Source organism: Oxyura jamaicensis, chromosome 1 (assembly GCF_011077185.1).
Source record: "Oxyura jamaicensis isolate SHBP4307 breed ruddy duck chromosome 1, BPBGC_Ojam_1.0, whole genome shotgun sequence".
NCBI classification, from domain to species: domain Eukaryota; kingdom Metazoa; phylum Chordata; class Aves; order Anseriformes; family Anatidae; genus Oxyura; species Oxyura jamaicensis.
Window position 1 is genome coordinate 30,425,175 of NC_048893.1, and position 21,913 is coordinate 30,447,087.

General features: G+C 41.5%; 1 protein-coding gene across 1 annotated transcript in view; it reads left to right on the forward strand.

Annotated features, from left to right (window-relative positions):
• Positions 1–368: 368 nt before the first annotated feature.
• Positions 369–21,913, forward strand: part of PDZRN4 (PDZ domain containing ring finger 4) — a 245,050-nt gene continuing 223,505 nt past the window's right edge. Inside the window, exons 1-3 of the mRNA XM_035340518.1 lie at positions 369–995; positions 3,015–3,098; positions 7,033–7,137. Coding sequence (XP_035196409.1) covers positions 369–995; positions 3,015–3,098; positions 7,033–7,137 — 816 coding nt within the window. The remainder of the gene's footprint in view (positions 996–3,014; positions 3,099–7,032; positions 7,138–21,913) is intronic.

A 21,913-nucleotide genomic window follows, 5' to 3' on the forward strand; every position in this document is an offset into this window, starting at 1 on the left:
ACGTACAACGGTAAACGAGCCGGAGCGACTCGAGGCTTTGGCAGCTCCCTGCCCGAACCCGACCTACAGGGACCCGCGGGGGGATGCGGGTGGGGATCTGGGTGCGGGTCCCCGCAGCCCCCCTCCCCGTGCCCCGCCGGCCGCGATGCGCGGAGGTGGCGGGGCGGCGGCGGCGGGGAGCGGGAGCCGAGGCGGGGGGACGCGGGGGGAGCCTCGGAAGAGCCTCGCTGGGCGCTGCCGCCCGCCTCCCCCGGCACGGCCCCGCTCCTCCGCCCGCCCCTCGCCGCCGCCGCCCGCCCGCCCGCCGGGAGCGGCTCCAGCGCCGCCGGGGCCGCCCCGGCGAAAGTTGGCCGCGGCCGGGACGCGCCATGGGCTTCGACCCGGAGCGCTTCGCGGCGCCGGTGGCGGCGGAGCTGCAGTGCAAGTTGTGCGGCCGGGTGCTGGAGGAGCCGCTGGCCACGCCGTGCGGCCACGTCTTCTGCGCCGGCTGCCTGCTGCCCTGGGCGGCTCGGCGGGGGCGCTGCCCGCTGCGCTGCCGCCCGCTGGCGCCCGCCGACCTGCGCCCCGTGCTGCCGCTCCGCAGCCTGGTGCAGAAGCTGGAGGTCAAGTGCGACTACAGCCCGCGGGGCTGCCGCCGCGTCCTGCGGCTGCGGGAGCTGCCCGCACACCTCGCGACGTGCCGCTACGGGCCCCCGGCAGCGCGGCCCCCCGGCCCGGAGGAGGGCGGCTCCCCCGGGATCCCCCGGCCGGGCGAGGGGCACCGGCGACCGGGGGTGCTGCGGGGAGGCGGCCCGGAGCCGGGGCTGGGACCGGGGCCGGAGCCGAGGAGGGAGGCCGTGAGCTGGAGCAGGAGGGAGAAGGCGCTGCTGGCGCAGCTGTGGGCGCTGCAGAGCGAGGTGCGGCTCACGGCGCTGCGCTACCAGGCGAAGTTCGGCCAGTACATGAGCCACATCAGCAGCATCACCCGCGACCTGACGGGCGGCCGGCGCGGCGGGGTGAGTGCCGACCCGACCCTCCCGGCCCCCCTCCGGCAGCGGGGCTCGCCCCGGACTCAATTTCGTTCACCCCGACCCTCCTAGAGGGATGCCGGCGGCCGGGTGCCAGGACGAGCCCTGGGTGTCCCCTGCTGCCCGCGGGGATGGAGCCCCCAGCCCCGAGCCGGCCACGCTTCTGCCCGGTGCCAGCGGGGGCAGCGGCGGGAGCGGCCCCGGAGCGGTGCGGGGCAGCGGCGGCTGTCGCCTGGAGGAACCGGGAGGGAGAGAAGGAGGAGGAGAGGGTTTGGCTCCTCGGCTGGCAGCTCGCAGGCACGGCTCCAGCTTCATCTGCACCCGCATCGGGCCACGACCCCCCCGCCTCGGGGGACTCGGTGGCCGCTCAGCTGGCTTCGGCTGGGGCGCGGAGCCGGCTTGGAACTTCTGCTGGAGCAGCCGAGAAGTCTCCTAAAAATCTGAAGGATAAAATCCTTGGAAACTTCGGAAAATACAGGGAAAGGACAGCAAAGTGTGTTTCGTTTGGGGAGAAGCGGATTGTGGGGAAGAGCTCAGTGCTTGGCGCTTTCCATCACTCCGGTGGCACTGCTCAGGCTAAAGGTGGGGAGGGGGTGTTTGCGGGACACCTGCGGGCCTAGAAACACGGCTTCACGCGGCATCGATACACCTTGTGTCTGAAGGCCTCAACACTTGAATTTTTATTTTTTTTTATTTATTTTTTCCCTGGTTTCCCCGGGGTACATTACCGCAGGTGTGCTTCGTCTCCGGGAGGATGCGCTAAGGTCACACGAAGGGGGCAGCAGGGGACGCTAAGGAGTGTGAGGAAAAGCAGCGAGTGCAGAAAGGCGAGGGGGGATTATTGGGGTGTCCAGAGGGAGGCTGGCAGGGGGCTGCTCCCTCCGGGTCGCCGCCGAGCATCCCTCTGCCATCGCTGGCACCGCCGGCAGGGGCCGCTGCCCGCACTGCGGCTCGGAGCCCGGCCGGGGGCGAGGGCAGGGGGCATGGGCAGGGGGCGTCGGGGGGTGGCAGCAGGGTCCCGGTGTGGGGCAGAGGCACCCTGCTGCCACAAAACGCCTCACCGTTAATAAAGCTCGGCTTTCAGTGTCAGGTGTTGTGTTCTGAATGTTTTGTTGGGTATCGTCATTTAGGTGTCACAGCTGTATGTATCATTTAGGGACGGGCAAACCTGACAGTGCTGGGTAATACACCCTTTTTGTGGGGAATATGGCTTCTGAAATGTAACTATTATCATATGTGAACTACATAAAATAAGCTAACATGCTGTGCTGACCCCTCCCGCCCCCCCCCCCCCCTTTTTTTTTTTTTTCTTTATTTTTTTTTTTCTTGGTTACTCTCTTTAGAAAAAAGTTTACCCATTCCACTGAAGGAAAGGGCTTCTTTCTCCTTTTCATTTTGAACTTTGACTCCATCACTGGTTTTGATCACTTTATATTTTATGCCTTGTTTACCAAAACAAAACACCCCCCCCCCCCGGGGGGGGTGTTTTTGTTACAGAAATGTTTCTTGGATTGTTCCTTTTGGGGAGGAAAGTGAGAAGCTAGGATGAAAAGTTGGGCTTCGTTTTCTGTGTATATTTTTCCTGAAAGCTGCGACAAAACTGTACTGATATGGCTGCCTTTTGGGTCTGAAAATTATCGTGTTGAGGATGTTAATCTATATAAACGCATATAGGGATTTTGTAGAGATTGCAGGCATTTGGAGCACTGATTTTTATTTTTTAGTGGTGCAGAGCATTCCTCCCATCCAAAGCCTGCACTTTTTTTCTGTTCAGCACTTAAAATAGTCAGGTACTTTGGCTACCCGTTAACTTCAGTGGTGCATGTCTTCCCTTTGCTTTTTTCCAGTGTCTGTTGTTCTCTTTTCAGCCGAATTTGCTTTTGAGCCCTGTCTTACATGTTCGCCAACAAAAAGTCTTTGCACATTAATGCTTTCATTTAAGGTTTTTTGTTTCGATTTTTTTTTAAGACAATATGCTTTAACAGTTTTTCACCTTTCTCTTCATAGGCAGAACCTAAACCATTAACGATCATGCTACACAGAGAAAATGATACTTTGGGATTCAATATTATAGGAGGACGACCCAATCAGGTAATGAGAAAAGTACATGTAGGTTACTTTTTGACCACATTCTGTGTTGTTATGTACACTGTTAGTCATAAGAAAGTCACTTTCAATGACAATAGGTGTGGAATCAGCTCCAAAGATATAAGTACTGTGTATTATCAGGTATAATTATATTAATTGTTTGGAAGAGGTAATCTTATGAGAATTGGATTATTCTCACTTCAAGGAAAGGTGTTCCCATTGTTCTTGCCTTCAGACTTTAGGCTGATCTGCACTAAGTTCCCATGTGAGTAATACGTATTCATGGAAACTGTTGAATGGAAATCTCTGGGACTACTTACAAGAGTAATTGTTGCAGGATTAAGCCATTGGAATTTTTGGAAACTGCTAGCTTTTTTTCATTTAAAGGAGAGATGAAGATTTGATTTTGTAGCTCAGATAGTTTAAGCACATGTCCTGCTCTCACATGCTTGCTTTCAATTTTTCTTTCTTTGTGAACTGAAATACAGTTTTCATCGATTTCGTATCTTAAATGAATCTGGTCTCACAAATCATCAGTCTAGCTTTAGAAGGTTCATTAAAAACCATAGAATATGATCAACGATCACTACCCCTCCCTTCCCCCCTCCCTCCACGAATATGCATAAGAATATGAAGGGATTTTTTTAACTTCATCCTTCCAAAAGCATTAATCAGGACTGTCATTACATATGAAGAAACCTGTTAAACTGGAAAATTAATAGTTGATTAAAAGGGCTAGGTAATAATTATGCACTGATCAGGTTCTCGTTAAGTGGGAGAACTATGACCTGCTGCTATTATTGGGGAGGGGAATGGGACCCTGTATATTAGTCTGGCAATCTTGCTCTCAAGCTATATTTAGCGGTGCCGAAGAGTCTGTTTCCATTAGCCTAAGAAGTTCAGTCTGCACTGCAAAAATGCTGTTCCTTGTGGGTAAATGCACTTATCAAATGTGTGTTACAAAGAAATTGTAACACACAAAGAAACAAGAGTTTCTTAGATTTTCTAATGGAAGGATGAGACAACAGGCACTATAAGATAAAATACGCATGCTTAGATTATATTCATACTTTTAATATACCAGTAACAAAGTCCATACAATCTTTGTTTGGATAGTATTAGATTGAATTCTGTTATCTACAGCAGTGGGAAAACAGCAGGGAAAAGGGAGCATGGTGTTCAGCTTTCTTGGGATGTCAGCTGAGTTCCTCTGAAGTACTCACGTGCGAACAATGCATACTGGAAATGTTCTAGATATTACAAACTGTTAGGCTTTATGAATGAGTATTATGAATATTCTGAAAGTTTAAGGAGTAAATGATAACTGTATGAGGGTTTCTAGTGCTGTTCTGGAGAGTATGGCTGACTGTAGAGAAGAAAGTGGTCATGCTCTACCGTTATCTAACACCGATAACTGGAGACAGAGACGGTGATGGAGCTGTGAGGAGCTGGAGCTTGGTCTCAGGGTTTTCTGGGTCTTTGATGTTGAATTCAGAAGTTCTGTTTTGTTCTCATTGTGGTACATGTGAGTACTACACACATTTGATCAGTAGGTATCAGTATAAGCTCTGATTCATCATGACTAGGGCAAAAGGAAATAACAGGAAGAAAGGGTCGAGTAGGCTCAAATAATGAAAATGAAAAACTGCTCAAAAAAAACAAAAACAAATCCACACACAACAAAACAAACAAACGAACAAACAAACCACCTGGATCAGAAACTGTTCAGTAACAAGGCAAAAAGAGTTTATGAAGGCAATCTGTATATTCAAGTTGTTCAGGGAAAAAGTGCCCATTGGTGAAACATTGGCTTATGCAGGGAAAGAGCAGAACGCTGTCATCATTGCATTAGTCCTGTAGGTGGGAATGTGCTTTTTCACCACACATTATTGGTGTTTCACATGTACAATGCAGATTTTTCCTTCTCGAAACAGGAGACTCTTTGTGTCTTGGTGACACATGCTTTCCATTTGATGTGTTTCATTTAAGTCCATTGTAGGTTTCTCCACCGTTCACCTTCTACCTGAAGGACAAGAAGAGAGGAAAGGAAAAACTCACTCCAAGTTTGTTTTATTTTGTCAGGAGAGGTCTTATTTCATGTATGTGTGTGTGTTTCTGGAAAGTGGTTCATTATTCTGATGGTGCAAGGCTCCTTTGAGGCCCTCTTTTGTCCTGGGCCTAGCTCTGGCTGGTGGAGGCTGGCCTCCCTTACTTCTGAAGACACCTCAGGAAAGCCACTCAGGCATGACTGCAGACTCAGGGACTCAGCTAAAGGGTAGATAAACCGTTAGCCTCCCTTTCTTCCCCCAGCCCCGGCCTTGCAGCCTGTGAGCTGTGTGAGGAGGTGCCAAACTGCTGTATGCCATGTGGTGTTTTTTCTCGGTAGGACTTGGTAGATATAAGTGCATACTGCCAATGGGGACCACAAATAAGACTGAAATATCCTTTTTCTTACTGTGTCATACACTGGTCTCTAAAAGGGCAGTGAAATTTCTTATGAAAAACATACACAGTTTTATGTGGGTGAAGGTACTGTAATCTGGCCTTCCATTTTCTTAAGAAAGAAACAGACCCTATCCTTCTTACATTTTGGCTAATGGCTATTAGGCTTCTTTTGTCTCATTGCTTACTTGGGAACTCAGTGGAGGTCTGTTTCTGCACCATTCCAAAATATTTCTGGAACTGTTAAAAAAATTCCCTTCTGCATGTTAGCTAACACCTATGAATTTCACTGACCAAGGAAAATAATTAGGAGTTTATGAAATCATAGTCTGACCAGCAACATGTTGAACAAATATCTATTAACCTGAAATCTACTTGGACCGAGTCTCCATGGGACAGCTACCATATACTGTAAAGCATATTTTACATTGGCTCCCATATTTTGTAATGGATTTACCAGTTTTCTTAATGGAAAAAATAGTGTTCTTTCCCCACAAGTGTATAGGACATATTCCTAGAAACCTGTACACATACGAATCATACTGGTGGTCAGGGATTCACCAGTAACAGAAGGAAAATAAGCATCATATCAACTTCTGTCCAAAGCATAAATAATTTGAAAGAAGATTCCTTTATTGCTGACTATTATTTGTATGAATACTTTAAAATACTTACAGTAGGTAGCGTCTGCTTTGAATTATTCTTTTATTAATATTGACTTAATACTTAAAAAAAAGTTTTAATCTCTCATGTGATGAAATGAAGTAATTTTAGCCTGTGCAACAATATCAGGAATAGTTCAGCTGTAGTAAATAATTTATCTGCTTCAAATTTGACCTTCATGTCAGTTGTACTTAGAAATGTGTAGAGATCAACTGGAAGTGGGTTCTCTTTTTGTCCACAGCTGATCTGTATAGATTTCACAGCTGAGCAAGTTCTCAGTCTCCCATGTGAATAGGATTTATGAGGTTAACCAGTTCCAACCAAATCCTATCACTGTTACATGCCGGCTAACTAATGTCACTTTGTTCCTTGGGGCTTATTTCCAAATGCAGGAAAACATTTACAGGCAGCAGTACTGCAGGATCACTTTCCTTCCTGACAGAAACACTTGGGCATCCTTTTTAATGAATATCTTCCTCTATGCATTTACATAGTAGTCTCTGTCTGCTGTGAAGTAAAAGGTCTGCTTTAAATATTTTAGCTAGGATCTGATTACTCTTGCACCCTGTGTTTCATTTAGACTAAAATAACCAGAAGTAAATGGATAATCTTATAAAAAATGCTGGAATAATTCATTAATTCTGTCCTTTTGATTAATGACTATTTTGTGTTAAGCAAGTTTAAGAAAAATCCCAAGGAGCTTAATTCTCAGCTAGAAAAGCAAGTTGCATATTTCAGGTGGATTTGCATTGTTCATTGCTGCTGGTTGTAGTATATCTCATTTGTTGTACTAATGTGGTCCTTTTTGCAACTTCCGTCTCTCCTGGCACAGAACAATCAGGAGGAATCTGCGGAGGGAATTTATGTGTCAAAAATTCTGGAAAATGGACCTGCAGACAAAGCAGAAGGCCTGCAAATTCACGACAAGATTATTGAGGTAAGAAAAAAAACCCTGGTGGATTAGTCTGTTATATTATCAGATTAATCAAGGATTTGATGTTTTTTACACTAAGTATGCTGTAAGTTTATTCTGTTGCCATGTCTAAATGTGATTCTTGTACACTGAACTGCTCAAACATTTGCCAGATGTGAAGGCCGGTTGGGTTTTTCTAACCAATAATAAATGTATTGATCTCAGGATTAAGCTGATATAAGTGAGGCAGAGGTGTAGACACTGAAATAGCAAGCAGGAGAGCCAATTTGCATTTATTTTAGGTAACTTGAGAAAAAAGGCTAAATGACTCTGTTTAAATTCATTTTAGTGAAATTGGTTTTGCCTTTTTTTCGGGGGGCGGGGGGGGTGTTGCTGTTGTGACTATGCAACTCTTTACAGAAGCTGCACTGATGAGTAGCATTGTGAAACTTCTTGAGCAATTAGAGAAAGTTCTTCCTGCTATATGATCATAAGTAGATCATCTGTGGTTCTCACAAAGACCAATATAGCCGTTTCCCAGCAGGTAATATGCCGGCATGGAAATTTGAAAGTCTATTCTTGTGTTGTACGCAGTTTTTCTCATAAAAGAAAAATAATTATAATAAAAAAAAAAAAAGAAGAAAAAAATCAGTCTGAAGAAAAGGCTGCTGCCTAGCCTACATCTGTAACCATAATTAGCCTTGTAAAAGGCGTTAAAAGAGCAGTTTGAAGTAGTGACCAAAATAGATTCCTTACTGTGCTGTCAAACCAGCATTTCACATCTCAGCTCTAATACAACTCTCTTAATGACAGCATGTAACAGTAGCTGCTAGGTTTGTTTAGGATACACCACTTTAGCCTTGGGTTTAGAGGAGGCTTAGAAGCGTTGTGTGAACTTGCCAGTTGGACGGGGTTCCAAACAAAGGTACGTGAAACAAGTGGATTGGGAGACAAATGCGGAGTGCTGCTGCTGGCATCTGGCATTATTTCATTGTTAAGGTCTAGAAACAGAAGCCAAGATTGTTTGAATGCTGGCTTTGCTCTTAATTTTGGGAGCCTGGAGCAGTATGTGAAACCAAATTATTCCATTTTCTTGGAAAAAGAAAGCTCATGCTCTTCACTGGCAGATATATGCATCTCTAGTAGAAACCAAACTGGCTGAGCATAACTGAACTTGCAACCTAATTCCTATCTCTCCAAGATACGCAAAAAGTTTAGTATCCATTTTTTTTGTAACAACAGCCCTATGCTGAAAAAAGTCTTTCTTCTGACACTATTGTTTCACTTAATCACACTGTAAGTTCCAGAAACTGACCTAATACACAGTTTTATGCATTTCCTCATCATTTCCTGCCTTCATTTATTATTTATTTATAGTTCCTTGATTTTTAAAACAAAATTGAGTGGTTTTGGAGGAAGGACAAATAAATTTACTGTTTATTGTTTACCAGCATTTATTAAACTTAATGTCATTTCTTAAAATGCCACTACATGCTTGATTTTTGTTTGATTTTTGGTTGCATAAAATCATGCTGTTATTTAGATTGCTACTGAGAGCATATAGATTTTAGTTCCATGTGAAACTACAGACCCAATGTAACATTTGTATTCATACAGCACTGAACTGGTCATAATTTTCACCATATTAATATACAGAATCTTTCTATATACTTTTTTTTGTGTATTTAGACAAGCATTTAGAAGTGTCCAGGGTTAGGTCAAACATTTTAATAAATGTTTTATTGCTTCAAAATTTGCTAAACTAAAATAAAAATTTAAAAAAAAAAAAAAAAGGAAGGGGAAGGGCAATGTTAAGACTTTCTAAATGAAATGCAAGCAAGTAACTATTCCTCCATGCTAGATCTAGGCCAGTGGAAGCAGCTGGAGTCAAAAGGTTGAATTTTACCTGGTCCATACGTAGCTGTTGATGCATTCTTGCATCAGGATGCCCTGCCGGCCCTGTTGCGGTTTGTTGGGAAGAATCAATACAAATGCTTCTGCTGTGAGGAACTAAGTCAGACAGATGGTGTAATTGTTTCAAAAAATGTTGGCAGACACACATAATTTGAGTTTTGGTGAGTCAAAACGTGTGTCAGCTTGGGTGAAAAGTTGATAGCAAGTGGGACTTATTATTGCTTTTGCTTCACTTATTTGGTGATCTGATCTAATGGGTGATATTTCATGAGACTATTTCTTGGTAATCAAGAGCAGAAGGAGCCGACATTGTTGGAAGAGCCTTTGATAGCTGCAGTCAGCAGTGTGATGCCCCGGGTGTTTCTAGTAATGCGTAACTAATGGGATAATGGACAGAACTATCCCATTAGATCAGGAGAAAATCTGTTCTCAAGGCATGTTGCTAAATAAAGAAGGTAATTTGTTTCAGTGCTTTATCAGATGTTGAACAAATGTTAACTGCACGTGGTTGACAAGAGTGAGATGTGTGCCTTTAAGATGACCATCTCGTGGGTAACCTAGTGCAACAAATGACTCTGGCAGCTGGACTCGTGAGCGAAGTCTGGCAGATACAAGCATTGTGGTCTTTTATTTTGTATACATCATTACCTACTCCAGCAACTTTGCCAAATAATTGTTATGATATGCCAAATAATTGTTATGATATGCCAAATAATTGTTATTTGAAGGGGTGCCAAGCACAGAAATCAGATTTCTTCCTTAAGGTATTTGTTGTAAGTGTAAAAATGCATGACCAGAGTTCATGGAGGTTTTTGAAGTCATTGTGCCCAGAATATGGGCAGCAGAGTCTCTTCAATGAATTCATCTGAAAAATGTTGGTGTTTGTGTGGGCTTTACTTTCAGGTGAGCATATTTTGTACTTGAGGACCTGAAAACTGGACCAGATGCCTGTGGGATGGCAGGTTGGTGGTGGGTGAGGATAACAGAGGTGAAGGATGACAGCCTTAGGTAACCTGTGTTAAGGGGCTGCAGCTCTTCCCACAGTACTGTCACAGGACCCTCACTGATCATTTTCACTATTCTGCTGAGGAACAGAGGATTTCAGGAATCAGCACAGCTTTTTCCTCTTCACTCAAGGCTAATTTCTGTGAGAAGAGACTTGTTTACACTGAATAAAGTTGGCCTGGGACAGTGATATGAACCAGCAGCACTTGGGAGATGTGTTATTTCAGGAACCTTCTTACATGTCAAAAATGATCATTATTTGTTCATTGAGGACAAACTTTTCTCACTAATTACTTTCATATAGCACATTCATCCAGATGTTAGGGCATTCTGCTGCTTTCAAAAGTTTTTATCCAAAAACTAGCTCCCCGAATTAACAAGGTGCAGCATGTGTTCCAGGACTAAATCCTGATCACACTCTATAAAAAGAATCTCATAAAACACGATGCAGCATTGATATCTGTGACTCCCGACATGAAAGCCTCAGTTACGAGCAGCGCTATAATGCCAGCAGACCTCTGTCTTTTAGACCCCTTTGTCTTCTTCCATTCCACCCTGCCTTTGAATGCCAAGAGGAGGGGAGAAGCAGCAGCCATGCACGAGACTGTCTATTAGTCTCTGATGGTTCAAAGAGTTCTAGGAGAAAATAAAAAAGCACCCTTCTCTCTCCTGGAATTTTAGGATGGATCACAGCTATACAGCTGTGCATCATTTCATCTCCCCCTCGCTTCGTGCAAATCTTTCCTACTGAATAAGCTGCTCATCTTTGCTAATGCTAGTAGCCACCTCAAGGCAATACAAAGCAGCTATGATCCTTGGCAAGGTTGCTGATACACACAAGTGTTTTACCTGACACTTTTATTATATATATTTATGGTTCTGAGCAGTAACACTGGAACTGGCTCTTCCTGCATGGAGGAAAATTTTACCCTCTCACTTTGCTTCACGTAAGTTCAGCTTCACATAAGAACAGCACCACTTGGGCAGAGCTCCTGATGTCCTGTGGGTAGTCACTAGTTAATGCCTTTGGAAGAGCATCAGAAAAGTGCAGGCACTGAGTGATGATTTCCCTGGGGAGCTTACAGTCATGTGAAAGCTTCTATTCAGAAATAGTTCTTTACACTTGGTGTTACTTTTTTTTTTTTTTTTTTTAACTATATATATGATATTACATTTTATAGAAACTGATACCTAGTCTCTGGTTTTGAGCCCAGCTTTAGAAAAATACCAGCGACTGATTTTCTTAAATCCTCTTTCGTTGTGCAAGTCACAGTGTCTTGCAAAATACCATTGTATTACTAAAGTGAGGCATGCTGATATTTTATCTTTTCACATCAGTGTTGCACAAAAAAATACATGACCAAGACAGAATTTGCAACCCAGATGGAATTCCTGAATTTGTAAACAAGAAAACAACAGTATTTCATGAATCTGGGGGAAAAGAGCGACTCTTAATTCACACTGTGTAGGAGACAAAGCCCCATAGTCAGGTCTGAACTTTCTGTTGTAAGTCTGCCAAATAACAAAACAGCAGTGAAAAACCTGTGTGCATGTAAGAGGGTCTTAGGCAGAAGACCAAACTATTTATATGAGGAACTATAAGCACATCATCATCTGGAACACTCAAGATTTTTATTTTTTTGTTCTGTTCCTTGCACTGTAAGGCAAAGGCTTCTGTTATTATACTCTCAAATGAAATGAGAACATTGGCCCTTTTGCATTTTAGTCAGTTGATTCTTATTAATGCCTTGACTGAGAAACAGGCATGATGGAAAAGAGAGGAAAAAAAAAAAGAAACATTTTTAGTCTGGGATTTTTAAGTCTATTTGAAAAGTGAGATGGATGCATATGTATTACGACTATATTTTGTTTATGCAGCCTGAGCTCCATAAGTGTACAATAAATTAGGCTTCATCTCTTATTCCATGTTTGCCTTTGTTCTTTAACTTTTTTGGAGAGTACACACACAATGGCTTTCAAGCGCATGTCAGCAAAGCCAGTTTCAATAAAGACGAAGTCTTGAGGCTTATCCTGGCAGAAGCAGCTTACATCTGCAAAGCGCCTACACAGAAACTTTTTAACTATTGCCAGACTGCTGACTGTGCTGTGTGTCAGCCGTGTGATGTTTTATCTTCTGCATGTTTCTGTCATTACACTCACTATGTTGCTCAAGCAAAATCTTTGATACTAGCCATGTTTATTTAGCTAGGAATCTCCACTGTCAAATTATGTCTGTGGAAGTAGCGAGCTTAGAAACTGTCTTGCTGGGATCAGAGCTAGTAGATTGGGGATGGCGTTGAACCAAAGATGCACATAATGCAACCAGGAAGATCTGGGTGGTAGCTGAGGAGCATTTCACATAGATAATTTCAGTGGAGTGGATTTCAGCATATCTAAATATGCCAACGTGGCCTTAGGTATGTTAAGTTCTCTTAAATCCTTAACAAATTCATGATGTCTGGCACCTACGTTCGTTAGATGCCTACTAATTAGTCTGAAAGATCCTTGGCATAATAAATCAGTGCATCAAGGCATAGAAACGCCTGTAGCTTCTTTTTACCTCTCAATCATCTGTTGAAACAGAGGTTTTGGGACACCTGAATTCATTCAGCTGTGAGTACTTCTCTAAGAAATGGGAGATCTGGGTCATGGGCTCTGTCCTGCTTGCAAAGGACTGAACTTCCATGCCCAGGTAATTACTCTCATTAATATGGCAGAGGCTATCCTGTGCGAGGCCAGCCCCCACCCACCCCTTCAAACTGAGCTAGATGCTGACAGGTGTTTGTGAGTTAGGGTTATCCAGTGGTAATCTAGTAAGAAATGGCTGCTCGTTCCAGGGAGCTGTATCTGGAATACGGGCTCTGCCCCTTTGTAGGGGAGTGCTGATAAATGAGAGTTTGCTTCTGTCTTGTGTGATGCCAGGTTTGTGGCTTATGTGGCGTATTCTTGAATTATACTTGCATTTCTGACCTCACAGTATCTTCTCTTTGAGAAAAGAAGGTAGCAAATGATGTTAACCAGGATGTTCTTCAATTATGACACTTACCTAGACATGGAAGATTTGGGTTCCATGACTGAATGAATACCAGACTTTGGGTCTTTGATGCAGCTAGCCTCTTTTCAGTTGTGCCCTGTGACAGGATGAGAGGCAATGGGCACAAACTGAAGCACAGGAAGTTCTGACTGAATATGAGAGGGCACTTCTTTACTGTAAGGGTGACAGAGCACTGCAACAGGTTCCTTCTCTGCAAATATTCAAAATCTGCCTGAATGTGATCCCGTGCAACGTGCTCTAGGTAACCCTACTTGACAGGGGCTCGGCTGGATGATCTTCAGAGGTTCTTCCAGCCTCAACCATTCTGTGATTCTGTTTTGTGTTCATATATGCATGTTCTCATAGTGCTTTTATCTAAAAAAGAAAAAGTGAAAGTGCCAAACATGGTTGGAATGTGACATCTAGACAAACTCTCCAGAAAGTTATTAGCAGAACTGCTATATCCAATGTGCCATATCATCATTTTCAGGAAATGGTTTGTTAGTCATAGCTACTTTGAGATGCAGGTAGCTGGTGTGCTGCACTTTTGTATGTGCTTGGATGCTTCTCTGCAAGGGGCTCCCAGTAAACAAAGAAAAGGAGATACTGGGGTGGCTGGAACATGGCAAGGGGCAGAACAACATGGAGTATTTCTGCAGTGTGACTTGGCGTGAAAGGGGACGAGAGAGCAAGCTAAGGGGAAGCTGTGAACATCATGATATCATGATATACTTTTTTTTTTTTTTTTTTTTTTTTGTGCTACTTCTACCATGTTGGGCCTTGGTCTAGGTGGCTTAAACATGATAGAAAGGCTTTGGGAGTTTGCATGCACATGAGCATGCCTAACTCGCTGTTACCAACAAGATATTTCTGTCTTGGGCTGATTGTGGTGGGTCTCTCCAGCAGCTGGATGACCACACGAACAGAAGAAGAATGAAGAAGAGTACACAAGGAAGAAGAACAGGAAAAAGTGAGCATTACAATTACAGAGGACAAAACAGCAAACTTACGTTTTCACAGAACTTATTTTGGGTGCCTGTCCATAAATAGGCAGTGTGCAAGAAGTGAAGGGGATATAGAAAAAGTGGTTAACCAGATTGTGGAGTAGGATCATGTATATCTGCACCCACGGTCTGACAGGGAAATAAGGTGGAACAGTGCTGGAGCAAGACTGCTAACTGTACTGTGTCTGCAGAGTGAGGCAGTAGCCAAACTGGCAAGTCAGCTGTGCTGTTTAGGTAGGAAGGATTCTGGTTAACCTGTGGAAGAGCTGACTAATATAACACCATCTATGGGATCTTGCTGCCATGTGCCATAGATCCCTAGGCATTGTGTGAAAGCCTGTTCACACCCATCTTCTCCATAAAGTGTCTAATCCCACCCTGAAGGATGATGTGTCAGAAACTTGGCAAGTTGAAACTCAGCATTTTCCTAGATGTCCTGTCTGAGCTTGTCTTTGCTGCACGTCATCTTTCTCTTCCTTCCCATTATTTTTTTTAAGCTTTAAGGTAAACCTTCCATAAAAAATGATATTTAACATACTACCTCACCCAGCAGCAGCAGCAATGTAATTTTATAGTCAGCTGGGGTAGTAGGTTTAGAGTAAACTCTTGTGTATATGAGGTCTTAGAGGTGTTCATGACCACTTTCAGGAATGCATTAAATAATGTAACTAACATCTGTCACGTGCTGCTTTCATCCTCTTCCCAGGAAGAGAAGGGAATGTGCAGAGGAGTGTTTTGTTTAGGAATTTTTCAAATGGTTGCATATACACACATGTTGGTGTCTATTTATGTTAGGGAAGACAAGGTCATAGAAATGTATCTTTATATTTGTTCCTGAAGGTGCAAGGTTCTCTGATGAAGTCTAGTGGTATTTTGTCTTTGCTCTGGGCATGATCTTGGACAAGCCCTGAAGAAAGTGCTTTTCCTTCCATTGGCAAGTTGTATCTCTGTAACAGGCAGTTCAATTGGGCTTCAGGTGTGACTGTGGATTGTTGTATTGGTCTTGAACCTTTAGTATATCTTGTAGATATGGTGGACTTGACTCTTGATGTGGAGCTGAAATATCAAAACCTGATGAACTCCATCCAGAAGGCTTCAGAGGGTGACAGGCATTTTCTGGTAACTTTCTGTAACCGTGTTAATTGTGTTATGAAAACAAAAAATCATAAGTTTCACAGTGCTTCAGGATGGATCAGAGGGGGCTAGCCCTTTGACACTTGCATGGTGAGGACTAGTTGGAATAATTGATGGTAAGCCAAGCTATGAAAAGATCTAAAGTTTGAGACCATGCTGAGTTTCTTGCTCAGAACTGAAGGAATTGTAAGGAAGCCATGTCTCCCACAGCACATTCTGCTGGCACCCCAGAAGCTCTTGATATTTTTCAGAAAGTGAAAAGAGCTTTCTTTAGCCTTTCATAAAGGTTGTTCTTTATTGTGGTTGAGACAACAGTTAGAGGAGATGACAGCTTACATATGTCATATGAATGCAGTGTTCTGTCCTCTTAAGTCACTGAATTGATAGTTGAAAACCAAAGGCTATATGCTCCAAGAGCTTTGATCTCATCTGCCCTTTTTCTTAATCAGCTAATTATATTTGTAGGGAGTTGCTAATCACTGTTCTCTGTAATTGGAGGCTGAGTGAGAAAAGCCATTAGTATCTGCTAGTGCAGAAATGTTCAAAATGAAGTCATTATTCATGGCTTCACTTAAAATTAATAATCTAATTTTTGAGGAGCTGTGAAATGGGAGCATACTCCGCCTTAGAACTTGTGAAAAGGAGTAGTTGGAGGCGTGTACAGCATTGTGCTTTCCAAATGCTTTGAAAATTGAAGTGACAATGTAAAGAAGGCTGTTGTTTGGAAGCTGCTTCTCTCCAAAATGCAAAATTCTGTAGCACTTAAGACAGTAATGGAAAAACTAATTTTCAAGTTGGCAAGAGCAGATGTGGTCTCTTCACCATCAAAGACAATGCTAAGTAAAATCAAATATACTAAGCTAAGTACATTTGTTACTAATACACAGACATTTTACTAAATGTTTGTCTTGTCTGGAATTGCAAATCTAATGTAATTTTATGACTTTACATGTAGACCCAACTTGATTGAATCACTGCTGCAGGAAAGAAGTGCAGAATGACTCAACACTGTTTCTTCATTCCAAATAATTTTGGAAGGCATTTTCTTTATAAAATGTTGTTGACAAAATAAGTCATGTCTGCTGTGTTTATTTACATAGCAAGTCTACACGTTATTTACAGAATAATATGATTTACATAATGTCTTCTTTAAGGAATGTGTTTTTCCCAATCTTGTTACTTTAAAAGACAAACGGTAGGATGAAGGGGGAAATTGTGGAAAATTAAAAAACAAGAAGAAAACAGCAGGATGTCAAAAGTTAAGAACTAGAACATGAAAACTAAATTTGAAAGTTGCTGTATTCTGCACCTATCAAATAGTTCAGCTTCTCTAAAATATGAATTTCTGTCTACATGTGGTTTTCTAATGTAGGAGAAGATCCAAAATAGGTTGATGCAGAACGTGAGTTTTTCCCTTCATCTATTGCTCTCAGACTATTTGGAGCATCCACAATTTCAGAGATGTGGTAGCTCAGAGCTTGCCCATCTGTTTCTGAGTACAGTCTTTCAATCTTGCATTAGTTTCTTTAAGCATGCTGATCAAGTGGGTTAGTATCTGAAGTCCTTCCAGCAGCTTGCAGGAAGAAGGCATGCTATTTTAAACGGAAGGGATTTGTTGTCTTGCATGAATTAAAACATCTGGATCCCTACTTTTCTCTGTTACAGTTAGATTGCGTTGGGCTAGTCTTTGGCACATGGCAAGAATGGAGCCATATGGTCTTCGTGCTGTCAGCAAGCCTTTTCAGCACATACCTTAGCTTACTCCCCAGCCTTCTCTGAATGGTAGCTGCTACTGCAGCTGGAAAGATAAATGTTCCAAGAGCTTTCAGGCTGTTGTGTCATTCTTCTTGGAGTGGATTAGTTACATTTTTGAGTGGTACAATGTGCAAGTCTAGAGCAGAAAGCTGTCTCCTTCATTTCCCATGCAGTGGTCAGAGCCCTAATCCAAATTGGACACCTAGTGTTACTGCCAGATGTGTGGCAGCACTTTTTGATCTACACTTTTTGTCCCTTGCATCTTGTTTTCTTGTCTCTGTGAAATCTCTGAGTGCTTGGCACAACTTTTAAATATGCTCTAGATGTATGCTTAAATGGAAAGCTGACTGTTTTGAGAATTGTCTTAGCTGGAATTTACTTTCTGGTGACCAACAGAATGATGTTAAAATCATAATAAACTTGCTAGTTTTTTTGGTTGGTTGGTTGGTTGGTTTTGAATGTTAAGCAGGAACCTTTCCTTATGAGAGTATGTATGATTTATTCTAAAAATACAAGGATTTTTCCTATCTACTTCTATTATCAAGTATTTCAGAATACTTATGGAGTTATGTTTTTTAATGTTTAATACTCTTAATGAGTTCTCTCTCTTTCTTGATTTCATAAAGAGTAGGAAGAGTATGAGGGACTCAGAACATCTCTATTTTGGAGTCATAAGAAGAACATTTTAAAAACAAAATAGTTCATATTTTTGTTTTCTTTTGTAGAAGAAATAAATCATTATTGCTGGAGTTTCTCATTAAATGTATTTTGACCATTATTTTCAGCCTTCTTTTCTGAGTGACAAGTACTGTATCATTTTTTAAGTGTGGGCTTTTGTTATTGCTGTTTTTTTTTTTTTTTTCCTTCTCACTGCTAGAAAGTAATCGAAATCTAAAGAATTAGTACTCACCACTTAATGTACAGGTTTTATCTTTTAATTATCACAGACAATGGACAATATTGGAAAGATTAAAGAAAATATTGACATTTCAAAACAATTCAGAAAATGAAGTATTCAGAAAATGCTGTTGACAACTTAGCAGAGCAAGTTATGAACAAAGCTTAAATGTGATTGCTTACACTCACTCCTGTCTTACACCTGTTGGAGTCCTGGTGTATGTTAACTGCGTCAGCAGAGTGGCAGTAACAAACACTAGGGAGTTTCAGTACAAAATGAAGAACTGTATACATTAAAGTGACTCTTTATCTATTTGTGTTTGTGTTGTGTTTTTTTTTTTTCTTCCCATTTGTCTTTCATCTTTATGTTGTGCTTGTTGTGATTATTTTTTTTTAAGTTTTGTTGTTCAAGCATCTGCCTCAGTGTATTCTTAGAAAAGCATGTCATATAGGAAACAGTTTTACTAGCCATTGAAATTATTAATGTGAAAACCATTGAGTTATTACTTGTTATAATGGTTAGAGTGAATACTTTGCTTTGAATTTTGAGATCTGGTTGGTTCTAGTGATAGGTTTCCTTCTTAAATGAAAGATTTGGGAAAAACTTGTTGGGCTTAGTCCAGATGACCTCACGTCTACTTGGAGCACTTCTGCCACTATTTCCTACTGGCTGGCTTTGTGGTGGACTTGTAATCTTTTCTAATGAGCTTGTTGAAATGGAAGCTTTTAGGCTTTCTTGCAATTGTGATTTGCAGTTACCTTTACAGTGTAAGAACTGGGGATGGAAAGGAATCAGACTGTCAATGTTAATACTTTCAATGAGATAAATACCCGTGAAACATAAACCATTAAGTTAATAGGAAATGTGTGTGTTTTAACGTAGATCTTTTATCAGAAAAAAATAGTTCAATCCCTTTTCCAGATGTCCTTGTTTTTGACATATGAAAAATTTAGATATCTATGCTTCAGATTGTTATCCTAATCTCTTAATCAATGGAGCAGAGGCACAGGCAGAGGATACTTCGAGTGATTTTTAGCTGCTATGTACAAGATACCTTCCTTTCCTCTTCATTTGTATGCTTTAGAAACAAAACATATTTCCTCCTGCCAACTGGAGTTGCTAATTTGTGTGCAAGCTCTGTCACCTTGCTTCTCTGTCATCTCAAGGTACCTGTTGCCTGACTGTGCTACATCAAGCTATTATGTATCTGCTCTGAAAAGAGAAACCTAAATTCCATATCCAGCTGCTAAGCTGTTGCTTTGTTTCAGCCACTTAACCTCTAACAGCTCATTTTATCTCTAATGGAGTGGATAGTGAAAATGTGTGCTAGACTCTCACAAAATAGTGGGCTCTAATTATAAATTATATGTACTATCACTGATTTTTTTTTTTTTTCTGATTTTAAGTGAGCTGAGTATTCCCCAAGCTAATGCATTATACATTTTTATTGTTAAGTGGCTGGCTAAGCCAAACCTTGTGCTCAATGTTCTTTTGAGACAGTGTCTTCACAGCATTACACTGCTGCTACAGAGGTTTCTGGTCAGAGCACCAATCTTGCGTAATGATGAATTCATGGTATTAAGTAGGAGAACAATAAAAAGTGATGTAAACATGCCTGTGCCAAGCCAGCTGCCTGATATTTACTTTTTTTGTTGTTGTTGTTCTTTTTAATACTGATCATGCATTCAGCAGCATACAGAGTTCAGGGGGAAAAAAAAAAAAAAAAGAAATGCCAATCTGCTGTCAGAGGATCTAGAGCCCATGGGAGCATTTAAGATGAGATTCATCTTGCCTAATGCTAAATCTTTAAAAGCTTTCTCATTCTGTAAGTATTAAAGATGAGTTAGTCATATATTTTTAGCAAAAGTGATTAGTTCAGTCTGAGATATTTTACATATAGACAGCTGAATTAGGATGAAGTTCATCTGACTCTTCAAAGAAGAAAGTGGTAGTGGCACATCTTAATATCTTCAGCAGTTTCCTATGAATCAACTCTTTCCATTTTTGAGTTTGGATCATTGGGATAAAAGGCCACTGTGCAGAGCTCTTCACTGTAATGCCAGAACAAAGCTTATTGAATCTTGTGTTATCCAAGAATGAATAGAATTTAAGAAGAAATAAGGGAATATGTTTCATTCACCTTCTTACATGACATCTCTCATAGGTCCAATATTCTGTTCTTCTGAAATTACATATTCCACTAATTTAAGCGGGAGCTGGAATGTACAAGAAATTGGCTTCCATATTCATAATATATGAAATACCAGCTTAAGTAAAAAAAATAAAAAAAATTAAAAAAGGTACAGAACTGTTTGGAATCTGTCAGTCATGATGTGATACTCCTATTTTATATGGCCTGCTCCAATTCTGTAGTCTTATTGACTGTCTAGAAGTTGTATTTTTCATCAAAAGAACAAAACAAAATACACATACAACAAGCCTTATTCCGTGTTCCAGGTATTTTGAATGTTGTTACTTTATCTGCCAGGAATTAGCATGAGAAATGATTCAACTTGAAATGCCCCAGTAAGCCCTGGCTACATAGAGACTAGCTTTGAAATCATTTAACATACGGTTTCATGTCATGTCCAGTCTCATTAATCTCTGTATCTTTTGGGTTTTGATTAAAGTAAACTCAAGTATTAAAAACGATCTGTATCCCCAAAGACAGTGATCAGTGTAACACTGGTTTAGTGGAAGAAATCATGCAAACAGCTGTGTCAGCTGAGAGAGTTGCCTAGATCTCAATTTCTTTTTAGAGTTCAGTGAACCATGATTTTGGCAGTTTCTGGAGGAATATGAGTAGCTGTTCTTGGAACCTGGGTGATGAGTTTTAGCAAGTGAAGATACAGATGTGTGTTTGAGATGGTGTAGCCATCCATCCATCCAAGCAGTGGAGCGCTGCTCTGGTTTTCTTCAGTCTTCAGAGATGTGGAGTTTGTTCAGAGAAACAGACCGTACAAAGACTGAGAAGCTGGGGAGGGTGTTCTGGCAAGAGAACAGCATGAATATGCTCAAAGAAAGAAACGTTAATCTGCACTTTTGTTGTTTTGGGGTGTAGTGTTTTATATGGGGAATATAAGGGGAGGTAGGCAGTATCTTTTATCAAACAAACTAAGATGGTTGTGAAAGATGGGCAAGATTTTGAGCAAGATGTGCTCTCAATAAATCTGGCATAAGGGGGTTGGAAATAAAAGCTTGTGAGGTGTGTGTGTGTTTGTTTGGTTTTTGATGTTTATTTGTTAATTTACCAGGTCTGGTTCAAAATCAAGAGATGGAGGGATTATTTCCTGTGAAATGTTCTTTTCCTGTTCTCAGTCATCTTTATTGATATCTGTATGAGATTATTCCGATTCTTCACGGTTGGGTGTTTCCACTCACAATTTCAACAAGGACATTTGTGCATTGCATCTGAAAACCTGATATGCTCATCCACACGTGTGATGCATTGATTCTAAGAATGCCTCTGTGGGGAGGCATTAAAAGCTGCAGTTGGAAGGATATGTTGGCTGTAGAAATACCTTGAAAGCTTTTACTTTTGAATCTGAATTGTTTTTAAGTCTCCATTTGGTATTTATTGGTCTATGGCAGGCTTATGTCTGGTTTTGAATTTGGTGAAGTCTTGGAGATAGGGTGCTGTTTAAATGCTAGCAGGGTTTTTTTTCTAAGACATATACATAAAATAGGTGGTTAGCTCTTAGAAAGCTATTGTGCTTTTGCCTACATCAAAAGAAGTGCAAGAAAAGTGCTTCTAGAAAAAAAAAAAAAACACCTTATCCCTATCAAATTATTCTCATGAATGTATTTATAAAATTAAAAAGAAAAAATGTTCTGTATGCCTGCTATGTAGGACTGCAGTGTATCCATTTCTCTTGCTAGTAGTAATGAACTAGTGCTGAGAGACTACAATGGAGATAGGGAGCATCGTTGCAGCAGATGTAGAAATACCAGTTTAAAGCATAATCCTTACTTCATGAACTAACAATCTAAATAAATGAGTCAGACTAAAGGAAAATGACAAACATCTAATGTTCAGAATGGTGGTTTTCAAATGCC